At 39.4% G+C, this 26,510-nt stretch overlaps 2 protein-coding genes across 2 annotated transcripts in view; both read left to right on the top strand.

Moving 5' to 3' along the window:
- LOC111867811 overlaps window positions 1–20,158 on the top strand; it is a 38,305-nt gene extending 18,147 nt beyond the window's left edge. The window contains exons 2-3 of the mRNA XM_023857987.2: window positions 14,945–15,241; window positions 16,530–20,158. Of these exons, the coding sequence (XP_023713755.1) occupies window positions 14,945–15,241; window positions 16,530–18,740 (2,508 nt within the window). The 3' untranslated portion in view covers window positions 18,741–20,158. The remainder of the gene's footprint in view (window positions 1–14,944; window positions 15,242–16,529) is intronic.
- A 3,097-nt stretch (window positions 20,159–23,255) lies between these two features.
- The window catches only part of LOC111867812, a 93,559-nt gene continuing 90,304 nt past the window's right edge, over window positions 23,256–26,510 (top strand). Inside the window, exon 1 of the mRNA XM_023857989.2 lies at window positions 23,256–23,536. Within this exon, the coding sequence (XP_023713757.1) occupies window positions 23,529–23,536 (8 nt within the window). The 5' untranslated portion in view covers window positions 23,256–23,528. The remainder of the gene's footprint in view (window positions 23,537–26,510) is intronic.

Genomic DNA, 26,510 nt, shown 5'->3' with positions numbered 1-26,510 from the left:
CTGAATATCGAGAGCAAGGTTCCTGGTCGCTCCTACACGACAATGCCCCAACCCCAAAATTGAAGATTGTGCGTGACTTTTTGGCCAGGAAATGGATCTCATCCTTGATCATCCTCCGTATTCGCCAGATTTGGCTCCAGCAGATTTATGTTCAGTTGGCGATGAAAGGAGACCGTCACGACACCATCCAGGACATCCAAAGGGAATCTACCGCAGTTTTAAATGCGATTCCACAAAAGGAGTACAGTAACTGTTTTCGAAAACTTTTCAATCGATTCCAGCTATGTATTGATTCAGAATGAAACTATTTTGAATAAAAAGAGTGAAATTTTGAAAATAATTCACGTCTTGTAATTTTAATTAACACAGTCCTAACAGAATCTGGGCACACTGTGTATATGCATCCGTTCATATTTATGTATATGTATGTATGATATATTCTTGTATATCTTTCGCTCCAAAATTTTAATGGAGACAAAATAAGTTCGGACAACAGGAAGTAGAACGTAGTCGGATCTGGAACCCTAAATGTGTTCGCATGCCAAAAGGCTTTTCGAATCATGGCTGCAGCAACAAATAGCCTTTGCCAATAATTACTAATGCCACAAACAGTTAGAAGAGCATAAACTTGGCGTAACCACACAATGTCCAGCAAGCACGTCTCTCCCCACATACAAATTGGAGGGGAATTTCGGCCTTCAGAAGAAGTGAACTGCTGGTAGGAAGGTCGTTGCAGTATGACCAAGACATGCAGGTCGTGATGTGTAAATGAAACTCAGCTGTTGTTACTAGTCCATGAAGTGGCCACTTTTGGTTTAGATTTTTAAATCAGACACATAGATATTTTCATGGGAGAATTTTCTTTGATTATCGTTCACTGTCTAGATAAATATTTAAGACGTTTCGAAAGCTCTATTTGTCTCCACCTTTAGGTAGAAAGAAAGAGCACCTACTCTACGTAAAAGTAAAAAAGTAAAGCTATCGCTGTACCAGGCCATGAAGGCCCATAGGGTTGTGAGACGTTGAGGGTCCCACACTATCTAGACAATCGGCTCAAAGATGGCGGTAAGGTTGTCTGCCTTACGCGCCGGCCGCGCTTTACTCCCCAGGAAAATTATTTAATTAATTCCTGGTACTCATTTCTGTTAGAGGCTGAGTAAACGCCAGGGTCTAGTGCGGCTGGAAGGATTAGGTCAACTGAAAAAAAAAAAGCCAATGATCTCATTGGGACTTGAACCTGCGACCTTCCTGCTTGTAGCATAGCCCCTCAACCAACTACCCTACCGCGTGCCCCTCACCTCCTCTACGGGGTCAGTTAAATATCTTGAAGCCCGAAACAGAGCCAGACTCCGAAATAACGTGTATGTTTATGCAACGTCTAAAGACAATGTTACCATAATGATTGCAAACATTGCATGTCACCTCACCGTCGTAACTCTTTAGTTCCTAATACAAGTCAACGGTTGTGAAAACTCGTGATATGGGATGGGTAGTAACGTGAGATCCTGAAAACTTGTGTGGTATTTGAACTTCTAAATGTACACAACTTTATTAAGATAATGTTTATAGTGAGTAACAGCATGGCTGCCGCGGGAATTCTGTGTTTAGCTTTCGGTTGGATAGCTATAAGTAATAAATGATTTGAGAAACTTAAGGGAATATCTTTGAAGACATCATAAACATACTTAATTCCGTATGAAACGCTTCTACGTGTTCAAAATTACGAACATGGTGATTGTGTAAAAAACCTTATGAGGTAGTCTGAATATCTTAACTATAAACAGAAGCTGTGCACTAAGTTGTAGGCCTATAGTTCTTTTATTGCTAATGGGGTGGGACTAAGTCTTCTGTACTGCGGCCACTTCTGGCCTATTGTACCAGCCCCAGATGATTGGTGAGGTTGCTTGTGGAGCAGTTGGTAGAATGAAGATTGGCAGGGGAAACCGAAGTACTCGGAGAAAACCTGCCCCAGTGCCACTTTGTCCACCACAAATCCCACTTGACCAGATCCTGGATCGAACTCAGGCCGCCGCGGTGGGAAGCCAGCAACTAACCGCTTGAACTATGGCGCGGCCAGGCCTATAGTTAGTATTAAATCAGAGCTATTTCCGGCGGCAAAATTCAAATAATAAGTCCTTTAAAGGAAAGTGGGCTTCATAATTTCTTCCAAGAACGTCTTGTTTTAAACGGTCTTAAGAGAATTATTTCAGAAGTCAATATAATTACGTAACATGTATGCTAACTATGCACACGAAAGCATTCACAAAACCTTCGCATATGACAGATGCGTTTGTTATTGATATGTTTCTGAGAATGCAGTGTCTACATCCAACGATTAATGCAAGTAGTCACTCGAAGCCACGGCCTTCCAAGGACGTTGTCTTGAGGAAGAATCATGTACAACGTTTGACAGCCTACGTGATATTAGGTATGCAGCAAAATAAAGAGCAGTGGCCATCAGCGGGGCAGTGTACGGCCTCGGATAACCTCAACCTGGTATCAGAGTTTTCAGGAAGCCATGCACGTTTCTACATATAGGCTCCCGGTTGAATATCTGATTATTTCCTTTATCTACATAGTAAAGTAATTTCTTAAATACTAGATATGCTCCAACATTCTTATTCGCTGTCATAGAAACAAGCCACGTGACATGCAGAATGAACAAACGTGGGAGTGAATCCATCCTGTCACGGAACTGCATTATTTAATTCATTAATCTACCACTAATAAGAACTGCTTAGTAGAATTCTACGAAGTTTGCTTTCCTTCAGAAAAATCATTGGATATAGAGAAATTGTCACGAAATATAAATGAATAATTTTTACAGTTTAATGGTCCATTCCTCTGAGCAGCTTCAAATAGTAGTGAACCGGGGTAGGGAAGTCTATATAGCGACTGGTTACAGGCTGGATGACCGAAAAGGCGGAGTTCGAGTCCTGGTAGGGTCAGAATTTTCTCGTCTCCATATCGTCCAAACCGGCTCTGGGATCCACCCAGCCGCCTATCCAATGGGTACCGGGGCTCTTTCCTCGGGGTTAAGCGGCACGGGCGCCAAGCTGAACACTCACCTCCAGATAGTGTCGAGGTCAATAAAATGTGGATCTATATATCCACTCCCCCATACGCCTTCATGGCGTAGTGCTTAATTAGTTAAGCACAAGGATAACTTTACCTTTTTTTTCCATTGGCGCTACAGCCCTCATTTGGGCCTAGGCCTACCTCCATGAACCTCTCCGTTCACTTCGGTTTTACTAGATCTTAGACATACGGTAGGACTCCTTGGGCGGGTGATCAGCTCGTCGCAAGGCCTCTACCTGTACACAAACACAGAAAAACGCACACACACAAACTAAACATCCATGCCCTGAGTGGGATTCGAACCCACGATCCCTGCTTCCGAGCGAGTGAAGACAGTGCATGCCTTAGACCGCTCACTTTACTGTTTACCACACTAAACTAAATATGCCTGATGTAACAAATCCTTATGACTGGCCCCATATTGTTAACGTACAGTACATGCAGAATTTGTCATGTTTAGCTCCAGTTGTGCATTATTCATGGTCATCAATGGGAACAATAATTAGTTATCACATTTCCGTCATTCTGTCCTTTTACAGTCTAAAAAATGAAAATTGCATGTTCTAATATTTATTATTACACAGAAATTTAGTTTCATAAGCTAATACGCTAATAATGGCACAAATGCATTCCCTGAATCGAGATGTAAATATTTAGGCATATATAGTATCCATAATTAATTCTAATATTAACTGCTCGTCGCCAAAAATGAGTTTTAAACGTAGAACACGGTTTGAAACGAAGTGCGAAGGAGAAATCTTTATTCTAAGAATGTGTGAATTGATTTTAAATGAATGAAGTGTCGTAACTTTAAGCCTTATATTATTTCATCTGTTTTTACGGTAATTTTAAGTTTGCTTAGAGACCTAGTACTCATATGGTAAGGGGAGAAGCAAAATTATTTGAAAGAATCCATAGAAATAATTATCTTGAAAGAATGAGTAGGGACAAGCGGATGTTATTAATATAAACATGGCTGATATAAGTTAGGTGATGTGAATTGGATTGATCTGGCTTTGATTAGAATCAAGAAGGGATCTTTGTACACACAAGTTAAGTAAAATCTGAAGGCAGCTGTATTACAATTTCTTTAAATAACCACATAATAATTAGACATATCTTTTTATTTTACGTAATCGCCCTAATTTTTAATTCGTTTGGTCCAAGGTTCACAGATTTTGAAAATTCATTCAAAATATTTTCGGCTGATCCTTAATTCAGTCTTGCACTAACTCTTCTTGCTCATTCCAGAAGCTACTTCAACAGTGCTCGTTCTTCGGTTATCCCAGATACACTGATCGATTTGATGAACACATGTTACAGTTGATAGCTGTTCAGAACATTCATTGTCAAAAATTGTCCACCTTCATTTGAATATTTCAACATAATCGTAAAATTTCCTGTGGCTCATACGGTTACTGCTATATTGATTTGCCATTCGTCCGTAAATTTCACTGGTTCCCACAAAAACAGGATAGCAGATCGCTATTCCGTGATGCGATTTTTTCAGTAGAACTACGACGTTAAACTTTCACAGCATTAACGTTATTCAAAACACAACCAAAAACAATGAGATATAAATGATTGGAGATTCTAATTGTTTGTGCCTTCTTGATCATGATTTGAACCAAGTACCTTCTAAATACGAAGACTGGATACTACACTCATTTGGACTAACTGACTAACTGATTAGCTGAGCCAATTTCATCCAATCCAAACCTTCACGGCATATTGCTTTAAGGTGTAGTTTAATACTGCCCTTCCTGGGTCTCCTAAAAGTTCTTTTTCCAAGTTTTTCAACACAAGTTTCTTATTAGTCTATATTTATTTATGCTGCATGTGTGCTGCTTGTCCCTCTCGTCTTATCCTCTCTGGTTTGATCACCTCACTAATATATGGCTACAAATTATTAATCTTCTCAGTAACAAATTTCTCCATCCTCCTGTTAATTCACCTCTCTTAGGCACAATATTTCTAATCTGCATCCTGCTCTTAAAGGAGTGATGGTAGCATAGTCGATATAGCGACTGGCTACGGCTCGACGACTGAGGGGTCGGAGTTCGAGTCCCTGTAGGGCAAAGAATTTTCTCTTCTCCAAATCGTCCACACCAGCTCTGGGTTCCGCGAAACCTACTATCCAATGGATACCGGAGGCTCTTTCCCCGAGGGTAAAGCGGCCTGGGCGTGAAGCTAACCACTCACCTCCAACTAGTGCCGCGGTCAAGACTCCCTCATACCTCTTCATGGTGTAGTGCTTAATTCGTTGAGCACAGGGACAACTTACCTATATCCTGTTCTTAAACACTACAGGTGATTATATGATGGGGCCGATATCGTTATTAAAAGAAAATACTGTCTTTATATGTCGCGTACTTTGGATTGCAGCGCTTCCGCATTTCGAATCCCTCGCAGTCCGCGACGCGAGACCTCCACGCTCTGGGTCTGGCAAGCACACCATGGCGACCCTTCGCACGGCTTGGCACTCAGCCGAGTGCTTCCTAACCTGAACTAATATTTCAGTAAATTTCGGATGACTGATCTGACGCATGCAGAAACTCGGTTAGAATTCCAGTCCTTTGTTGTAAACACATTAACATTAACGGTATCTGAACTGATGTCATACAGATAAGCCAGAATTCCGGGAATCGTGAGTAAACATGTGGCTGCTGATAGTTATTGTGCAACATGGTATCATCATCATCAGTATTCTGTCAGACGACAGGTCCACAGTCTCTTCCAAAACAATTCCTCCACTTAATGCGATCTTGAGCTTTCTCCTTCAAATGACAGTATCCTCTTCTGTCCCTAAGGTCATCCAGCATCTTCTTACGTCTTCTTCCTCGTCTTCTTGTCACTTCTATCCGCCCCTCTATATTTCCTTCGATAACTTCTTTTAGAAGGCAGTTTCTGCGTGAAACATGACCAATCCAATTAGCCTTTCGTTTTCTTATTTCGTGTAGGATATTCCTCTGCTCACTGACTCTAATTAACACTTCTTCATTTCTCACATAATCGGTCCAACTGATCTTCTCCATCCTTCTCCAACACCACATTTAAAAAAACATGGTATATGGGGCTGAGATTCTGAAAAGTCTGAAGACAGCGATTTGAATAGTAGCTCTGAAATTGTTCATTAAGAAGTAGTCAACAGCTTCTTGAGAATCACTCTTAACTAACCAGCACCTTGTTACCAGAACTCGAAACTATATCATCCTTGCTATTAAAGGAGGCCATTGTACACGTCCGGAGGCAGTAGCCGAGCTGCCTAAGGTAGGCCTCACACCAGCATGCGTCAAGACATGTAACAGTCAAGACACGATATCTGCGACACGATGCAAAGAAAGGAGCACAGTTGAAACGAATGAGATTATGAAAGCCGCCGCAAACCGGTCGTGTCATGATGCTGACGTCAGCTTCATGCTGACGAATCACGAATGAAGCAAGACTGCGTCTTTTGTCTCATGTCTTGATGCTTGTCTTGTCGCAGTTGGTGTGCGGCCGCCCTAAGGCGTACACTGTCTTCGCTCGTTCGGAAGCCGGGATCGTGGGATCGAGTCTCCCACAGGGTATGAATGTTTAGTGTTTGTGTGTGTGCATTTTTCTGTGTTTATGTACAGGTAGAGGCCTCGCGACGAACTGATCACCCGCCCAAGGAGTCCTACCGAATGTCTAAGATCTATTAAACCGAAGTGAAAAGGAGAGTTTGATTTGTTTCATTCTGGTCCGTCACAATAACAATTACAAATTATAAATCACTCCGTCCAATGTGACCTGTAAGTTTTTTACTACGTAAAAACTTAACACCCTTACATGTTTCGGTCTCTGTGGACCATCTTCAGAGGGCAAACATCACTACAAATAGGAAACCACTATCACATAATTTGTTTACACGCAAAGTATGTACACTTATATGTTACAACACACAGTACACAGAATAGAACGTTTCACAAACACAGCAGTTTCCTGGGAATATAAGTTTTAAAAATGTATAAGATTCCTTGATGCTAATTTATTATAAGTTTTTTAGATTGTCAATGATTAAAATTCGTAAACCATGCAGGCTCGTGTTCGTCCTCCCATCGTCTCTCTTATATGGGACAGATATTGTGCCACCNGTGGTTTCCTATTTGTAGTGATGTTTGCCCTCTGAAGATGGTCCACAGAGACCGAAACATGTAAGGGTGTTAAGTTTTTACGTAGTAAAAAACTTACAGGTCACATTGGACGGAGTGATTTATAATTTGAAAAGGAGAGTTTCGTGGAGGTAGACCAGGGCCAAAATTGGGGCTCTAATGACATAGGGGGGGATTATTCTCCTTCTCGGGTTCCTGAAATGATGTTCTTCATGAAATTTCTTCGTCAGTATTTTGTATGCATCTCTCTCTCTCTCATATCCTAGTCACGTGACCATCCCACAGTAGCCTCCTAGATTTCACCCCCTACATGGCACGCATCTCGCAGCTCCTCGTTGTGTAATGCACTAAAGTGTTCACGTACTTCTTTCAAAGTATGTTCTGCTCTCAAAATAAAGAACCACATTTGTTTACATACGAGTGCTTACATGTTCCTTCTCTTTCCTTTAAACAGAAGACTGAAAAAAATCTGGCCAGAAGACCTTCTCGATGAAGTTTTTTTTTTTTATTTCTCTGCGAATTTACAATCTACTCACTACAGTAAGGAGCAATAAGTAAATTGGTTAAAAGTAGGAACGTGAGTAGAGAATCAACCAGCGTCGATGCTCTTAAACACAATTGATGCTAGAATTTATTGCTTAACCTAATTTTGTCTGTTCGGAAGGTCGGATGGCCACTGTCTCTTCAGTCTCCGTGCAACGTTGGGAGGGTTTCTTATTTCTTCAAGTAATCTGTTGTCATGTCCTTGTAGTCGTTGTTTGTAGAGTAGAGCTAATCTTCGTATCTCGTCTATTACATATGGGACTTGCAGGTCGTTGTGGAGCGTCCGATTGGAGACGTACCAGGGTGCTGTGACCATACGGAGAACCATTACTGAATGGTACCCGTCACAAGCCTCCGAATTTTAAACAATTTACAATGGAGTAGATTGTAAATTTGCAAGAAATAAAGTAAACAATTTTTTTTCTCTTTCCTCTATTAATTTGTCTTGCTTCATTCCCTCCTCTCTTTTTTATGCGATTTAAATAACAGAGAAACTGCGTAAGCAGTGTACAGTATTGGCTGCATTGACATAAGGGAATTCATCCCTGCTTTTAATTACATGGAAGCAGTTCATTAATTTCCAGTAGCGACATTCCTTATAAAAGTAGGCGTCTATTGTCTAGAAGAATATGGACGAGGGAGAGGATCCTTCCGGCCGCACTATGGCCCTGGGGTTCACTCAGCCTCTAACAGAAATGAGTACCAGGAATTAATTAAATAATTTTCCTGGGGAGTAAAGCGCGGCCGGCGCGCAAGGCTGACAACCTTACCGCCAACTCTGAGCCGACTGTTTAGATAATGTGGGAGCCTCAACGTCTCACAACCCTATGGGCCTTCACGGCCTGTTACAGGGATAGCTTTACTTCACTTTTTTTGTAACCTGTTAATAATGTTATATTTTAGCGTCCTGTTGCACTGATTTATGTCCATGATTTATTCTGACCGTTAATGATGTTAATGATGATGTTGATCGTATTAACAAAGCTCGAATAAGGAGGAGCTTCGGTTAATCTGAAACCGGTGATGAGCAATATCGCGTTAGGACTGTTATACATAAGCTGAATAATGTCATAGTAAACGTGTCAATTGCATAATTTATTTAATACTACGCTACGAAAGACGTACAGGGGAGTGGAGGTATAGTTCCAGTCTTTCCTAAACTTCTGCCTTAGGTGATTGTGTCTGGTTAGCTGCACGCCACGACCGGTTTACGAGTAGGGAAAGAACCAGCAGTATTCATTAGGCAGGCGGTTTGGTGACACAGCACAGGAGACAAAACCATTCATTCCTTATGGGAATTGAATCTCGATTATCCGGTAGCTCACTCCGTAGACCAGTTTCTCTACTAAGTCCCCCGGATCACATAGAGCGTCGTGACAACCAGGAATGTGTTTTTGCCATTACAGTTACAACACAAGTTAATTTAAGCCAATCATGCTAGATTACAATGGGAACCCGAGCTAGTTGGTTCTCCCTATCTAGGGCCGTGAAAGGCTGGTTTACCCGTGCATGATTCTAAATGTAATATTATCCTTTAACAAGAAGTTCCGAGATAAACCAATCGCCTCCTTTCCTTTGATATGACATGGATCGCAAAAAAAATGACGCGTCCAAAAATTCCTTTATTGTTTTATGTGTGTTCATTGCCTCGATAACGTTTTTACCTAGCCGTTGCCTAACAACGATAAGGGGATACACATACAGACACACAAACTGATGGGACAGATTCATGAAGTACACCCTTGAGATTGGCTCAGGTGCCACGATATACGAGTACATACCAGGTTTCATAAAGACTGGCTCAGGTGTTCAAAAGTTCACGAGGGAGATTCACATACATCATTATGGTCTCGCAGACCTACTTTATTTTTCCAAAATAAGGAAAGTAGGCCAAAAATACATCCACTTCTTTTATTTCTTGCTGCCAGAACAGGCTGTAAACATCCATTTTGTTATAAGCACAATTATTTCATGTACCAATTTGGACCCCTCTTCTCTATGCTCAGGTGACCAACGGGAGCAATGCCTCAGTCACAATTCTGTTACAATTACGGGCTTGGCTTTAACACTGATAGCAAATTCTGTGTGAAGACTTCATTTCATTTACTCACTTACTTAGTCAGGGAGCCCAGCCCTTCTTGAGAAGCCGCCAATTATGCAGCTACTTAAGAATTTCCCAGCATTTTATGGAACCCAAAGGTTCAATACCGTATTAACAAGAGCCCTTTACTGGTCCCTATATTGAACCACATAAATCCAATCCATCCCATGCAATCTCACTAAGATCCATTTTAATATTATCCACCCACCTACGCCTTGGTCTTCCCAGTGGTCTCTTTCCTTCCGGCTTTGCAACCAATATCCTACATGCATTTCTTCTCGCCCCCATTCGTGCTACATGCCCTGCTCATCCCATCCTCCTTGACTTGATCATTCTAATTAAACTCGGAGAAGAGTACAAGTTATGAAGCTCCTCATTATGCAGTTTCTCCAACCTCCCGTCACTTCCTCTCTCTTCGGTCCAAATATTCTCAACACCCTGTTCTCAAACACCCTCACTCTATGTCCCTCCCTTTATGTCAGAGACCAAGTTTCACACCCATACAGAACTACAGGCAAAATTATAGTTTTGTATATTCTGATCTTTATGTTTTTAGACAGCAGACCAGAAGACAAAAGGTTCTGGACTGAACGGTAGCAATCATTACCCGAGTTCAGTCTCCTCTTAATTTCCTCCTGAGTCAGGTTTTGATTTGTTACAGTCGTCCCCAAATATCTGAACTGTGTCACATTTTCAAAACATCTGTTAACTCTCTTCCACTATACTTGAAAAACTGACCACAACATCGATTTCGGGGTGACTTTACTTTCGAAGGATCAGGTCTGTGTAGTCCTATACTGGCGAACTTTGAGTGATACGTGTTATGTAGCCACAAAGCGAAGTGTGCAATAATTCTTTGGACAAGAGCTAGTAAAGGATACACCGAAGCTCGTTTCGATATAATATGAAGAAAATAATAAATTCAGGAAATGTTCATTATTCAGTTCAAAGCTTGTAATTATATCGTATTTATTCCAGTTAACTTGTTTGGATGTAAAACGTGGTCTGCTACTCTGAGAAAAATACGTAAATCATAAGTGTTTGGAAACAAAATTCCCCAGAAAATATTTGTAGTCAAAGAGGGTGAAGGAGGTGGACAGTTTCAGCTAAAGCTAAAATATGCACAGGAAATTTTAAACTGATTCCTTCTGTATGAAAAATAAATATTGATATAGTCTAAATCGTAGAATAAATACAGATTTTAGAACCGGGATATCTCAGTGTGTATATTGTCGAGACTAGGGGCTGGACTACAGAGATATTTCTCCTCTCCACAATATATGGACCAGCTCTGGGGCCCACCAGCCTCCTATGCAGTGAGTACCGGGGACAGATTTCCCGGGGCACATCGGTCGGGCCCAGGCTAACAGTGCATACAAGTATACCTCCACTTCTCCATACATCTTCATGGCGTGGTGCTTAGTAAAACACAGATACAACTTTACCCTTACCTATATACATTCAAAATATTGCAATAAAATGGTCTGGCAGAAAAGCATTCATACCCAAGGATTTGAATATATATTTCATATATTCTGAATGCCCTTAAAGTCACCGAGCAATTTATTTCAAGCGGTAAATCGTACAGCTTGTATTTGAAGGTATCCGTTTCGAATCTCGGCAGGAGCACCCACTGTCGTGAATTGTTACGTGAATTTCATGGGTACGTGCAGGTGAATGCCAGAATGGTTCATTGAAGTGGGCCACGACTGCTCTTTCCTTCCGTACTCTTGTCCAAATGAATGAAAATGTTATCCTCGCACTTCCGGTGCTAAGTAGCCATTCAAATTGATACAGCGACTTAAAAAACTTACACATCCTTCCTTGTAGATAATTACACAGTGAGTTTTCTTGTCAGGCGATGTCTTACCAAGCCAGTTAGTTTTGCCGAACTAAAATTCCTTTTTTTTCTGAGGTTTATTAATTCACATACTTCGTCACCTCTCGTTTCTTCTGTTCCAAACGCCCCCCCTCCCCCTCCGTAATTTGAAGAAGCGTACTGAGTAACCCTAACACAGAGGGGATGACTGTAATGGAATTTTAAATTGGATGTAGCTAGTTTTGTGAAGTCATTCTATAGGATTTGGTTCCACTCGGACTAAATCCAATTCAGGCATTAACTCAATGTCATTTGCTTTAATCGACGAATTTCTTCAACCGTCTGCTAATAAAAGCTGTTCTGACAGGGAATTGTGAAGACCATTATTTAAAATGTTTGTGTCAGAAATAGAATTAATATGTAAATTAATAACTACACAGTTTAGAAAGCTATTTTTGGCATAATTTGCACTAGCACAAATTCCAACTACATTACATATATCGGATATAACCTCAATGTTTCTGCTGTCACTTGACACAGAATTTGTATGTAGTGTATGTGTGTAATGGTACTGCAGTCTTCGCCAGATATTATCAGCGTCATCAAATCAAGGAGCATGAGATGAGTATGATATGCCACTCGGATGGGGAACTGAAAAATGATTATAAAAGATGGTCTAGAAACCTGCTCGTGTGGGAAATTGGAAAAATAACATTAGAATGGATGTTAGAAAAATGCGGTATGAGGATATGGACTGGATTCAACTGGCTGAGGATATAGAGGCCAGTATATGGTTTTTATGAACACAGTAATTGGCCTTCCGGTTCTATAAAAGGCAGGAAATTTCTGTTCCAGCTGAAAGATTGTTAATTGGTGGAATCAGTTCTGAAAACGTTTGTTTGTCTGCTCTTTAGAGTGAATGCTTCTCCATTCTAGGCTGTTTTCATGTTACATGCGTCAGTGGCATTTAACTTCAGTTCATATACGAGTGACCTCATATTCATGCGGTTCGTTATGACGATTAGGGTGAATAACAATGAGACAAACACGGATCTGCACAACTGTCGCGTTCCCACTGCATGCCGGCTAACAAACAACAGCTGTGGCTGCTGGAAGACAAAGGGTAAAGTGTGAGGGTGGAGCCTGGATAATATGAAACTTCTTGTTCGGTGACAGGATTCATCGTGTAGTGGAATGATAATAATATTAAAGTAGGTCTTAAAGAATTAGAGTGAGAGGATGTGTACTGAATTCCTCGTCTGAGGACAGGAACAAATATCGAGCTCCTGCGCATGTGATAATGAAGGTTCCGGTTCTGTGAAAGGCGGCAATTTCTTGAGTAGATAAGTGACTGTCAGCTTCTCAAGAAGGTTTCTGCTTCACAGAGTGAGTTACTTAGTTGGCCTTACATTTTTATAAGTTATTTTCAAGAATTTCATAAAATTGACCCATAATGGGGGTTCAGTTTCGTTATTACAAAATTGACTTCTGTTAGATTTGGCATTTTGGAGTATAGTCGTACAACGAAACTTATCGAACGATGTTTGAGGTTCTCACAGCGGTGGTTATGAAGTTTGTTACCTTCTAACATGTAATGCGGTGTAGTCCTTGGAGGAGCATCTGTGAACTTCTGCCGGTCTACACGACGTTGCTTCCCAGAAGATAGGTTTTTGGCTTTAAATTTTGCTCCTATCAGATAATTTCTACTGTACATGAGACTGAATCTGACTTGCCATTTTTCTCCAGTGCTATATAACAAAACTTTATTACATAACATAAAATACAGATTTCATTAAGCCATACAAATTTTATTCTGAACGTTTTTTTATATGGTCAGTGGGTTTATTAACAAAATCCTGCCTTATGCTCCTCTGTTTCTTTTCGTCTTGTAAAAAATATTCTTGTTTTTCGACTTAATTGCAAACTTTTGCCGTAGGAATTCAGTCGAGGGTAAATCAGACAAGAAATTAAACTTATTGATTCACATCGTTAAGCATAAATTTTGCACTACACAGGAATGCAAATCTACTATAAATAGTTCTGTTATAATCAAATTTCACGTGTTACGGATTTAAGACTATCGTTGATTACCGAGGATTATTTATAACTTTGCTTACAGTACAGAACGCTACTATAAGTACATACTTTCAAGGCTCTTATTTGTTCTATTGCAAAATGTGATGCATATCGAACACCTTACCGAAGTCTTTGACATCAGTCAGTTCAGCAACAATATCATAGGCACAGCGTTCTCTTTCTGCAATTTCCACACGTTTATTTTCAAATGCCCCGTCTACCATATACAGTCTCTGATACTGTTTACGTTATGTATTTTCAACCAAAAATGTGTTGATGTTTGTTACTTTTTCCGTTTTCTGTTTCTTGCATAATTAAAACGTCAAATTTGTTATTGAGAGTTGTTCTTTCAGTACTGATATTTTCATTCCGGTAGAATTACAAGAATTGTGAATGATATTTGTAGCTTAGTAAGCAGCCTTTTTAATGTTAGGTCTTTGGTGTTTTATTATTATTATTATTATTATTATTATTATTATTGGGCCATAATCTAGGCAATCTGTTCGAATGGGAAGTAGAAGATACTGGAAACGGAACATCGAGATGTAGTCCACAGTGGTTACTACTTGTGTAATTTATTCAGTTCTCTACAAGGAGGCATGTTATCGTGTTATGGTTATTGTGCATCATAAGAAGTACTCAGTATTAAGATCAGTGACGTCTGTTGGGTTAGAACTGTTGCCGTTAATCTTTGGAAAAGAAATAATGACATCTGTCAGTATAAAGTAAACCAGTCTCTTTAAGATGAAGTAAATCAAGGCAAAGCTATCCCTGTAACAGGCCTTGGAGGCCCATAGGTTTGTGAGAAGTTGAGGCTCCCACATTTTCTAGACACTCGCTTCACAGATGGCGGTGTGGATGTCAGCCTTACGCTCCGGCCTCCCTTCAGCCCCAGGAAGATTCCCGGTGCTCATTTCTGTTAGAGGCTGTGTCGACCCCAGAGCAACATTGCGACTGGAAGGATTAGGTCAATTGAAAAGTCCGGTGACCTCGTCGGGAATCGAACCCACGACCTTCCTGCTTGTAGTATTGTGCCTCAACAAACTACGCTAACAGTAGAATCCCAAAACGTCGAATAGGTTACACCAATTATACCCCAATGTCCAAAGTAATAATTGCTTATATGTAACAGATGATTTGTGCAGAAGTAATAGGGACCGAAGCGGACTATTGGATTTTAACTTATATTCACAGATGGAGTGCGAGATGAGGGCACTGCGGCGAGAGCTTGAGGAGACGCGGACGGCGCTGCGACTTCAGACGGTGCGTTGTCGGCAGCTGGTGGCCGCCTTCACATCCAAACTTCAGGAAAAGGAGGCGGAGGTGCGCGCGGGGAGGGAGCTAAGGGACCAGCAGCTCGGACGTGTGCTCAGGGCTCTCCTGATGCTGGAGGCGCGGTTGCGACGAGAACAACGTCACATTAGCCAACAACTTGCCGACAGGGACGACGTCATCCGTACCCAGCAACAGGAGATCGCTCGCCTTCACATGGTGCGGCACTAACGGTTTGATTTTAGCAAATCTCCACATTTCTACCCTTTCCTCTCCCTTCGTTGCGTTCTCATGTCTTTTCCCCGTCTTATTTCTTTTATTATTTATTTCGTGTTTCTTTGTCTTATTTCCTTCTTTAATTCTTGAAATTTTAACTGAGCTTCCACATTTATTCATTTTTCCCATAGTTTCTCTCCTTCTGCTTTCACCAGCAGGGAATTAAGATATTATGCATATAATCTATCGATAGTCAAGTTTAATTCCTTGCCATTCGCGACAGGGGAGGTCCTCCGACAAACTTCAGGTAGCACACAATTCACAGTTTCCATTTCCAGAGCCAAACGAAAATGATGAGAAAGACAAATTCCTATACGAGTCAGTTTTACAGCATTCTAAATTAACTGAATAAGCAGTTAATATATATATATATAATGTAACAAGCAGTGATTCATTTTTAATTAAATACAGTTTTAATTTATAAAGAAAAACACACAAACTTTAATTGACTCAAGCAAAGAGGTTGGTCTAGAAGTAAACACAGAGAAAACTAAGTATGTTACTGTCTCCTTACCAAAATGCAGGGCAAAATCGTGATATAAAGACTGGAAACAGATGTTCTGAAAATGTGGCACAGTTCACATATTTGGGAAGAACGATAACAGATCGAAACCTGATTAGGAGGAAATTAAGAGGCGATTGAACTCGAGTAATGCTTGCTACCATTCAGTCCAGAACCTTTTTTCTTCTCGTCTGTTGTCCAAAAACATAAAAATTAGAATATACAAAACTATAATTTTGCCTGTGGTTCTGTATGGGTGTGAAACNGATAGGATGGAATGGTATGGATTGGCTCGATCTGGCTCAGGATAGGGACCAGTGGAGGGCTGTTGTGAACATGGTAATGAACCTTCAGGTTCCATAAAGTGCTGGAAAATTCTTGAGTAGCTTCATAATTTGCGGCTCCTTGAGAAGGGCTCAGCTCCATGAGCAAGTAAGTAAGTAAGTACAGTTTTAATTTACTACCATAAATTTTTGGAAGCAGTGAATATATAGGATGTGAATAATCAGATTTTATTGCATACAGCACCTGCTTCACATACAGAGTTTGTCCGGAAAGTAATGCAATTTGTTTTTTCTCGCCGCTCCTCCTGATCGCAGCACGTTGGGACCAGTTGGGAAAGGGGGGGGGAGACTCTTAACTTCACACCGCAATGGAGAAACCTATTCCAGAATGTAAGTACATGCTTCCTTTATAAATAATTTTGTAATACTGATTTTTCTGTTACAGATAAACAGGAAACATTGTGATGCCATTGCAGTAGAGAGCCAGGAGAATACTGAGAGAGAATCACTGGAGAGCTCTGGTCAAAGTTCCACTGGAGAAGACTCTGGGTTGCAACTGTATGATGGAGACATGAGGAAGATACAAGAAAGCCAAGACAATAGTGCCACTTCAGAAGAGGATGACCTCTTACAGCATGGTTCTGTTGGTTACAAAGATCTTGCAACATCACAGACAACAGCTTTTGTCAGGTTTAAGAAAAATAGTTTAAACAAACTGAATAACCAGGGGTCTTACAGGCCGTTGTCCAGACGCAGGGGATTGGCAAATGGACACAAATTCTTTGTTAATCAGGAGTACAACATGAGTCAAACATCAAAGACTTTTGAAGGCAAACATCTGGAATTTAAACAATCAACAATTTCAGAGTCACAGGAACTAGAAGACAGTATGGAAAATGGCTATCATGAGGATGAATTAGGGAGTAGGGATTTATACAGAGACTATCAACATAATCCTGTCTTGGAGTGTGTTAACCAGATTCTTCTCCGTGATCAAGAGGAAATGGAAACCACAACATATCAACAGGAAAGTATATGCAAGCCTAATTCTAAGGGGACAGGAAGATTCAATTACCATTGTCACAGCATTAAAGAGGAAGGTGACGAGGAAAGCTTCACAGAGGGAGGAGAGGAAGAGATAAGAAGCCAGGCAGTTGAGAGTCAGTCAGATCACCATACTGACAACCATAGCAACTATGATAAGGAAAACAGTGAGCAAGAAAACAAAGAGCCTCTGAAGTTCCCTGTTAAAGACAAAACACCACCTCCACCAGTTAAAGCTCAACTTCTTGAAGAGAAAGCTTGCCTACTGATGGCATCTCAACGACTGACACTTGTCCGGAATTTAGAATTTGAAGAGTTAGATAAGAAAGATACATCAAATGTGTCCTCTTGTCCATCACGTGTAGAGACAGAGATCATATCAGGCAGAAGTCAAGTTCCTCCAGCTTTGCCTCCAAAACCACCACAGCTTGGGGCTAAAGGCTTGTTCAAGAAGAGGATGAATTATGCTCAACTGAATCAGAATCATCCTCAGAGCATCATTACTGTAAGCTCAGCAAGTCAGGATCAGGAAACATGTTTGGAATATAGACCTAAACAGTCCGAGGGCGTTAGCCAAAATCAACATAATATTCCTGAAGGTAAGAATTTAACGGAACACAGTGCAAATTGTAACCATCATGATACACAAATTCCTCTGACCCCTCATCTGCTCGAGAAGCCACGACATCGACAGATCCTGAGCAATGGAAGTTTGAAACTTGCTCTGAACCAAGATTCAAGCCAGCAGACACTAAACAACAGCCACAACCACCTACAGGAGAAAAACAACAACTGTTGTATCACTTCTCCAAGCTTCAAAGAAAAACTTGATAATTTAAATACATCAGACTTTAAGAGTCATTCTAATATCTTGAGGCATCAAGTGAAAGGTGGAGGATCAGTTACCATTGTAAAAAATGACAACCAGTTGGATGGTCACCTAGCTAATTGCCATAACCATGATCCTAAGCGACATAAAGCATTAAGTCACAGCCACACAACCCCATTGAAAAGTGATATAGAAACACCACCTGCTGTCAGTAAGAACAGCAATCACTGCAACAAGATTCGTGTTGGATCATCTGTTTCATCTCTGATCACAGGTTCTTTGGGAAACAGTATTGTGAATGAACTAACTAAGGGTGAACCAGAAGAAACTTTGGTATTGCCTCGTGTCTCGCAGATGGTACGGCGGTTTGAGGACTTAGGTACTGGCATTGGAAGAGAGTTATCTCATGATGACGGTGATGAAAATGAAGAAGAAGAGGGAAACAATACACTGAGGTGCAACTTTGAGGAATTCAAATTGGAAGACGTGGATATGGATAGTGTAGGGAGTGGGGAGGATGGAGGACGACCAGCAGGAGATGGTGCTGAAGCCAGGGCTGCCATGCTTCAAAATGGCAACAGTAGTGGGAGCTATGAGCATTTTCTGGAATCTACAGGTCTCAGCCAAAAGTCCATTCTTACCCCTAGCCGCTTGTACAGTAATCACAGGAATGTGATGAAACCAAAAGACGTTAAACATCGCAGCAAAGTGTTGAAGGCAGCAGCAGTGAATGGGAGGAGCGGTGGTCCTGTTGTCAAATACTGGGTAGAGCCTTTCCTTTGAATATAACATCCAAATCAACTGCTGAAGTGAGTTCTTGGGACTGATCTTTCACAGATGTTAATAGGTGCACTTGAGTTAAATGTGATGGGCATTACTTAGCTTGATATGTTATTTAGAAAAGTAAGAAATTAATACAGAAAACCAACCCTCACAAAGAAAATAGTAAGTACATCCTAAAATTCTTTTCAACATTTACAAATATTCAGAAAATTATTTTAACATCAGTTCTGAAAATTAGGAGTAGTAGTGTTTCTACCTCCATCAAGTCATCTTGAACATATCACACTGCCACAAGTGCTGTAACTGAAACACCATAACTGAACACCATGCTTTTCAAGCACGTGAAAATAAAAAGGTATCTCCATAATGAAAAAATTGAATAAGTAATGACTGGAAATCGTTTCTTTTCTGTGTTTGTTAAACCAGATTTGTTAATATTTACTACGGCGGAGAGTTAAGAGATCAAGTCTAACATGACTGAAATTTGTGTCTACTCTTGTCACCAGTTATGAAAATGGTATTGTTCTCCTATTCATCTCTTGTCAGTACTGTAACCCCCCCCCCCCTTTCCTAGAAGTATATGTCTACCTTCCACTGTAGAAGGATATATGAAAAAGCTGATGATATTTTTGCTCATTTGTCACATGTAATCATGTTCTTTTTAGTACCATAATTCATATATATGTAGTAAGTAAATTGTATTTGTGCTGTAATTTGAAATTATTGAATTAGTAGTCCTTTCTTCTTGCATTGAACATCTAACACTTACCAGAATAGACAGTGTCGCATGAAATTGCTCAACACAGAAAATGTAAACATTATTTAAGAGTCAAAATGTGCATGTTGGCAGTTGTCATATATTGGTACTAGTAGTTGTCTGGTTGAAATGGATTGAGAGTTCCTGCTGAACTGGTGAAAGTGAATTATTTAACACTTGCAGATATTATAAATGAAAAAATCCAACTGATTTTAAATAAATAGATCCAGTATAACCTTGAAATGGAGAGTAACTACATTTCACATAATATATCTTTCCTTTACAGTGAAGAAAATTTTCAGAAACTTGAATGCAGTGAGGTGGAATATTGAAAACTATTTGAATAAAAAATATCTTTATCTGATTATTTAAAACTGCCATATTTATACCTAGGTATAAATTATATTTAACACACAGCCTTGCTCAAATTCTTATGAATATGGTCCATTTCCTTCATTTTAAATATAATTTTTAATATGCATTTCACAAACACCAATATGTTTTGAATATGTGCATCATGTCTTGGAAACCTGTGACAGATATATCAGTTGTAGTTTTCATCATTATTTCATTAAAGTATGATACAATGGTAATTACATTACATTACATTGCATTGCATTGCATTGCATTCCATGGATCCAAAGTTAGTCAAAATGACTGTGGGATGTGGAATATGTCATATAAATACAAAACATATGTACTCAGACAAGAGAAACCAAGAATACACAGTGACTACACACAAGGCTATTTAAAGATACATAAGTTATTTTCTAGACAATAGGTATTCATCAACAGAGTTGAATGAATATGTATTTAAATATCGTTTCAGTGCTTTTCTAAATCGTGCCTTTTCATTCATGAGACCTTTGAGATCAGATGGCAGGTTATTAAAAATGTTGATCCCAACATAATATGCGCTTTTCTGAAAGCATGAGAGGTTAGCAATTGGTTTATGAAGACAGTGTTTGAGTCTTGTGTTAATACTGTGTATCCATTAAAACATAGGACTAATTGATTTTCCTCAAACTTTGTGATACAATGGTATTCCATTGAAACACAGGACGAATTGATTATCCTCAGACTTTATTTGTTAGACTAAAACTATTGTCAGATATAAGTGGGATAATTAAATAAGTCAGCTGCTATGACCAGGGTATGATTTCTGGCATGGGGCAAGATTTGTTTCTGCACCTTAGCATCCAGACCAACGCTGAGACCCACCCATACTCTTATCCAATGGGTAAAATGGTACTGAAGTAGTAGGAGCAAGAAGCTGACACCTCACTTCCATCTAGTTCTAAGGTTAGGAATGGTGGAGCTACATCTGAACTCCTTATGTCTTCATGGCTTGATGCTTAATTAATCAACACAGGGACCACTTACTTTTTACTTTTGTGTGTCATTTAGTTATAGGCAGAAATGAACTGACAGCAATGAAGGAATAATAGAAATGAAGCAGTTTATACCATTGATAACTGAGTCATTTCAATCCAGTACATAACCTCTTACCAGGTACATGATGATGCTACAAAAGAAGTTTCTATTTCTGACTCAGCTCTTGTCTGCTCATACAGCGCACAGTATGCGTGCACCATTTTAAAACCATTATATGACCCAGCACTTGGCAGTCACAAAGTAAGGAAATTTAAGTTTTTTATGTGTTCGATAGTTGTTAAACGGAAAATTTTAATTTCATTATCATGATGTTAACAAATATATTTCTATAAAGTTGTGAATAAAAATTGTTTTGTGAAGCCATATGTTGTAATCCTAAGTTGTACAAGTATGCAATCAAGTCGCTTGTTAAAGTATTATTCAGATATTGTTATAAAATAAAGTCCTAATAATGTTCACGCTGAAAATGAATTTCATTATTTCATTTTATTTTTTTATGTGGCTGTTCCATTATTCAGGCAGTTAGGTACTGGCTACTTATCACAGAGCCTCTGTTTCAATTTCAGGTGACTTCATGTAGGATTCATTGTGGATTAAATGTCACTGGAGCAGATTTATTTCTGTGTATTTTAGGTTTTCCCTTTTTAATCATTATACCACCATTCCTCCATACTTATCTATCACCACCTTCTGAGTTGTACAACACATTCAGAAAGTAACATGTTGTTGCATTCTCTCTTTAAATATGGGGCTTTATTTCTGACCTGACACTTAGGTGGTCACAGTGCAAAGAAATTGTTCTTTCGTTATGTTCTTCCTCACTTTGAAAGTAGGAGATCTGCATGCTATTTCTTTTAGGTTTTTAGTGTCCAGAGAGTTTTTTGTTGACATTGCTGTAGCCAGTTATGTTTAATACACACAGACATTTAAGAATCTGATGTTAAATGTAAGGTTATGAGAAGAAAAATACAATATATCGTATAATATTCTTTCTTCATTTTGTATATGATAATCTCCTAGTGACCATACATTTACATAGACAACTTAGTTGCATGAGGGCTTCTTATCTTATATTTTCCACCATGTCTGTCTGTATAGATCACCGTATTATAAGGTATTTGTTGGTGAAATAAGTACAGCTTCAATAGTAGTATGTTAAACAGTAGAAAGTGCAGGAAGTTTTTGAAACATTTTTTGCATGAAACCTATCTATTATACTAACAATCACAATTAAAATTATAAGAAAATATATCAAATTATCTAAATTTGTCTGTAGGATAACACCAGTAACCACATTCCAAACTGGATGCTTTAGATCTGATAGTCTTTCAGGAATAAATATTATTTATTCTAAATTAAGAGATAGTCTTATCACTAGAAGCCTAACATGAGACCTCATATTCTGACACGAATCTTTCGTAAGTCACTGCAGGCCGATACACAAGAGCCTATAGAATCTTGTGGTTCAAAAATCAAAAGACTCAACTTGGAAATTAAGTAATAAATTCCCACAAAAGCTTGCAAGAGGTTGGGGAGCATCCAGAGCCTTCTTGGACAACAGTGGAGAAGAGGAAAATTATAATTATAATAATTATATATATACACACACACACACAAACACATGCACATGCACACGCGCCTGCACATTCCTTACTTTAAATTTCTCTCAGTTTCTATCTCAACACAGACATAAAAAATTCAGTGAAATGAATGAACCCAAATTTTATAATGACGATTCTAAAAACATTAGCTAAATGATGTAGAACCAGAATTTCTATTCATTGCTCTAGTGGGCTGCACCTGAAAGTACTTTATCACTTCTGCCACTGTTGCATCTAGTCAGATGATTTCTATGCATAAATATGTCTGTCATCCTTTGAAATATGCCAGAAATTGAATACACTGTTGCCCTACTAGTGTTAATGCCTCAGTCCAGTGTCACGATTGCTGGAAAAGGCAAATCAGAATGAATGTGTCATCAGTTAGTCAATAGTGAATATGAAGTGTTTTTCCATACAGCTGAAGGAAATGTTGAAAATGTATGTAACATGAAACTTGATACATCACACAATGCTGTGCAAGATATTTGCACCTGAGAGAAAAAATAATGCGGGTGGATAGAATTACATAATAAGAGGCTTAATGCTCAGTTTAGGGTTTCTCAGGCACTAATTACATTTGTGTGACAAATTTGCATGCCACATTCATTCTCATTCTGAAATTGTCGACGCGTCAGTTTAAAAGAGGCCGGCAGGTAATAGTAATAATGAAGGTTCATAGGTGGCAGTTTGATCCTAAGCGAGGACTGTTTGCAATAAGCGCATTGTCCTCTAAAAACAGTTATTTCACGGTAAACCCGCGTTTAAAACCAGTCAGGTGCAGGCGGGTTTCATGCTCAGGTGAGTTGTAGGGCCGGCCGACCTCAACTTCGTGAGTTACAGTAGAGGCAGTGACATGTGATTTGTGTTGATAAATGAATGACAGTGTCAATAATATCAATTCCTTGAATTAGTTCATAAAATTGAAATTGTGTTTGTGAGTGGAAAGACAGATGGGCTGAAGACACAACTTACAGACTGGAGCAATCATCTTACTTTTCTTAGCATCAGAGACGCTCATAAAACATTAAGCATAAAATGACAAGGTAACGTACACAGTGATCATATCTGTTGAATGGGAAGTAATGGGGCCGTCGAAAGGGAGAGACAAGGAAAACGTGAATAAAAAAATATCCTTGTTTGTTAAGTTTTTCAGAATTAAATAGGATTCATAAACGGACTGCCTTTCTGAAATACAATATATCACAAAAAATAATCTGGTATGTCGTGCTGTTTAACCTATAACTGTGGGATTCATTATACGCACTTGGTTGGATATAAATAAGCACATATCAGGCACTTTAGAACATTAATATTGCTATTAATTTCATTAATGTACTGGGATAAATGTTATGTTTCTCATTATCCTTCGTAATAATCCATTTCCATTCGACAGAGTAGTCTTCTTAACAATGATTCATTCCACAAACTGAAAACGTACGAGCTTTTTAAAAGTTAATTAAAGCTATGTTATGTTTTGTCTCATCAAATAATCCCGATTTCAAATTTGCCTTGAAGTGTAATAGTATAAGAGAATTAAGCATGCTTGTTGAAAACCTGTGACGTAATGCGATACCCGTAAAGAGTTACGTAGGCAATAATGAAGAACATTGAAGTTTTTCGTCCTTGGATATTTCCTTCTTTACCACGAGGAGGGAAAATTGTATGTTCGTCCGGGGTTGCAGACTGCAGTTTTTATATGGAGAAGCATTTTATTTGCTACACGATTCTGAAATACATAATTATTACACCCCCTTTACTTTTAATGACGTGTTCCAACATGTAGATAATTCACGGTTCCAGCTTTGCTGTTTGTGCCCACATATCCAACAACCTTATGTTTCATATTATGCCAATGTAGTTTCGCACTATTTGTTGTGCAATTAATTTAATTTCCAAAGGAAATTAGAACTAATATAATAGTAGCAAAACACAGTTACACAACTAACGATTTCAATCCCTCCGCGATGGGCTGTTCCAGTGACCTTTTTCGTGGCGTCTAATCGAAATGTTCCTTTATTCCTCAGTACCCCCACAGAATAATTCTGAGGTAGCGTTTCACTATTCTCGCAGAAGAAACACGACATAGCCCTGAATATAAACAAAAACGAAGTCGTCAGTGATCAACACATTAATCTCAAGAGCCGGGATAGCGCAGTCTGTATAGCGACTGGCTACGGGGTGGACGACCGAGGGGTCGGAGTTCGAATCCTGGTGTAGGCAAGAATTTTCACAACTTCATGTAGCCCAGATCGGCTCTGGAGCCCACCCAGCCCCCTATCCAGTGAGAACTTCGGACTCTTTCCCCGAGGGTAAAGCGGCCTGGACGTGAAGCTGACAACTCACTTCCAACTAAAGCCTAGGTCAAGAAAACGTGGGCCTATACATACACTTCCCCATACGTCTTCATGGCGTGGTGCTTAATTAGTTAGGCACAAGGAAAACGTACCTTTACCTCAAGTACTAGCTATGAGAATGTTAATCAGTTCTTAGACTTTTATATCCTAATTAGCTTCTCCAAATTTTATAATAATTGAAAGGTGTCGTAATAGCAGTGATACGGTGTTCCAGTTTCATCACCTCATGGGCTCATGCTGTTGTTTGCTGAATTGCTGCTGTTGTCATTAATAATGAGCCTATATGGGCATCACTGTTTTAGACATGTCATGTAATGTAATAGGGTATTTATTTTTATTATAGTGTCAGCAAATATCTCTGTTGTTTTCTAAAATGCACTAGTAATGTTTGCATTTGCATTGTCTTTCAAGGCATGGTTCATAATTTCATGCAAAATTGTATCGAACATTCTTTTCTTGAGGTTAATTTCATATAGAGACGAAATTATTGGGGTTATCACTGAATATTTTGAAGTAACTAATCAGAATTTTTCTGTATTTTTCATACACTGGAGACAAAATGAGAATGCAACGGGTCTCTATATCGGATATTTACAGACTTCGCTGACTGACCCAGGGAAGACAAATGTTGTACAACGCTCTCAGTGTCATTAAGAGGTAAAGGTAAATTTGGCCACGTATTTAACTAATTAAGCATTACACCACGAAGGCGTATAGGGAAGTCGATGTACAGACCAACGTTTTCTCGACCTCGGCACTGGTTGGAGGTGAGTGGTCAGCTTCACGCCCCGGCCACTTTACGCCCGGGGAAAGTACCACCGATACCTATTGGATAGGAGGTTGCTTGGACGCCACAACCGGTATGAACGACATGTAGAAGTGAGAATTCTTGACCCCACCGAGAGCCGAACTCCAACCCCTCGGTCGTCTATCCAGTAGCTAGTCCCTAAAACGACTGCGCTATCCCGTCTCACCTCAATGACATTAGTATATATACAATTAATATATCTTATGGTGATCGTGTGAGACCGAAAGTTGTTGTGAACAATTAGTGAATATAACGTGACACTGAAGAACAATCATGCAACCTAATGTTAAGGAAAGTTGCAGAAAAAGAAGGAATTTTAAATAATAAAATTAATTAAGTATTGCATCAGGACACTCACTGTTCTTTTAAAATTTATGGGCGGAACATTTTAAATACCACACCAGAAATGGCCACGAGCAACTCCGTGTGCCTAGGGCTACCAGTCTAATGAAAATTCCGCCATCGACTTATAGTTGTAGCATCTCTCAGTCTGTAACTTGCAAGAGATATGTTCGAAAAAAAAACTCCGTGGCCTGAGGGAGATGACAAATAAGTGGTAACGTTTAGTCGGAAGCTATGAAGGGAAGATACGTGAGAGTAGATGAAAGGATACCATAAATGTAGATTTTAAGAAGAGTTTGCTGTGAAGGTTGCATTGATCTGCGTCACGTTAGGGCCCAGTGGGGATCTATTGTCAACACGGCAGTGAACATTGAGGGTTGATAAAAACGGAAAATTAAGTTGATTAGTTCAGCGAATATCAGTATTCCATACAGTCACTTAGGATTTAGAGTATTTGAGGTCAAGAGAAAACAATAGACCTACATGCAATAACGGTCAGTAGTCTAAATTTAC

This window comes from Cryptotermes secundus, unplaced genomic scaffold, assembly GCF_002891405.2.
Source record: "Cryptotermes secundus unplaced genomic scaffold, Csec_1.0 scaffold953, whole genome shotgun sequence".
NCBI lineage: Eukaryota > Metazoa > Arthropoda > Insecta > Blattodea > Kalotermitidae > Cryptotermes > Cryptotermes secundus.
This window is presented reverse-complemented; position numbering and strand designations above follow the sequence as displayed.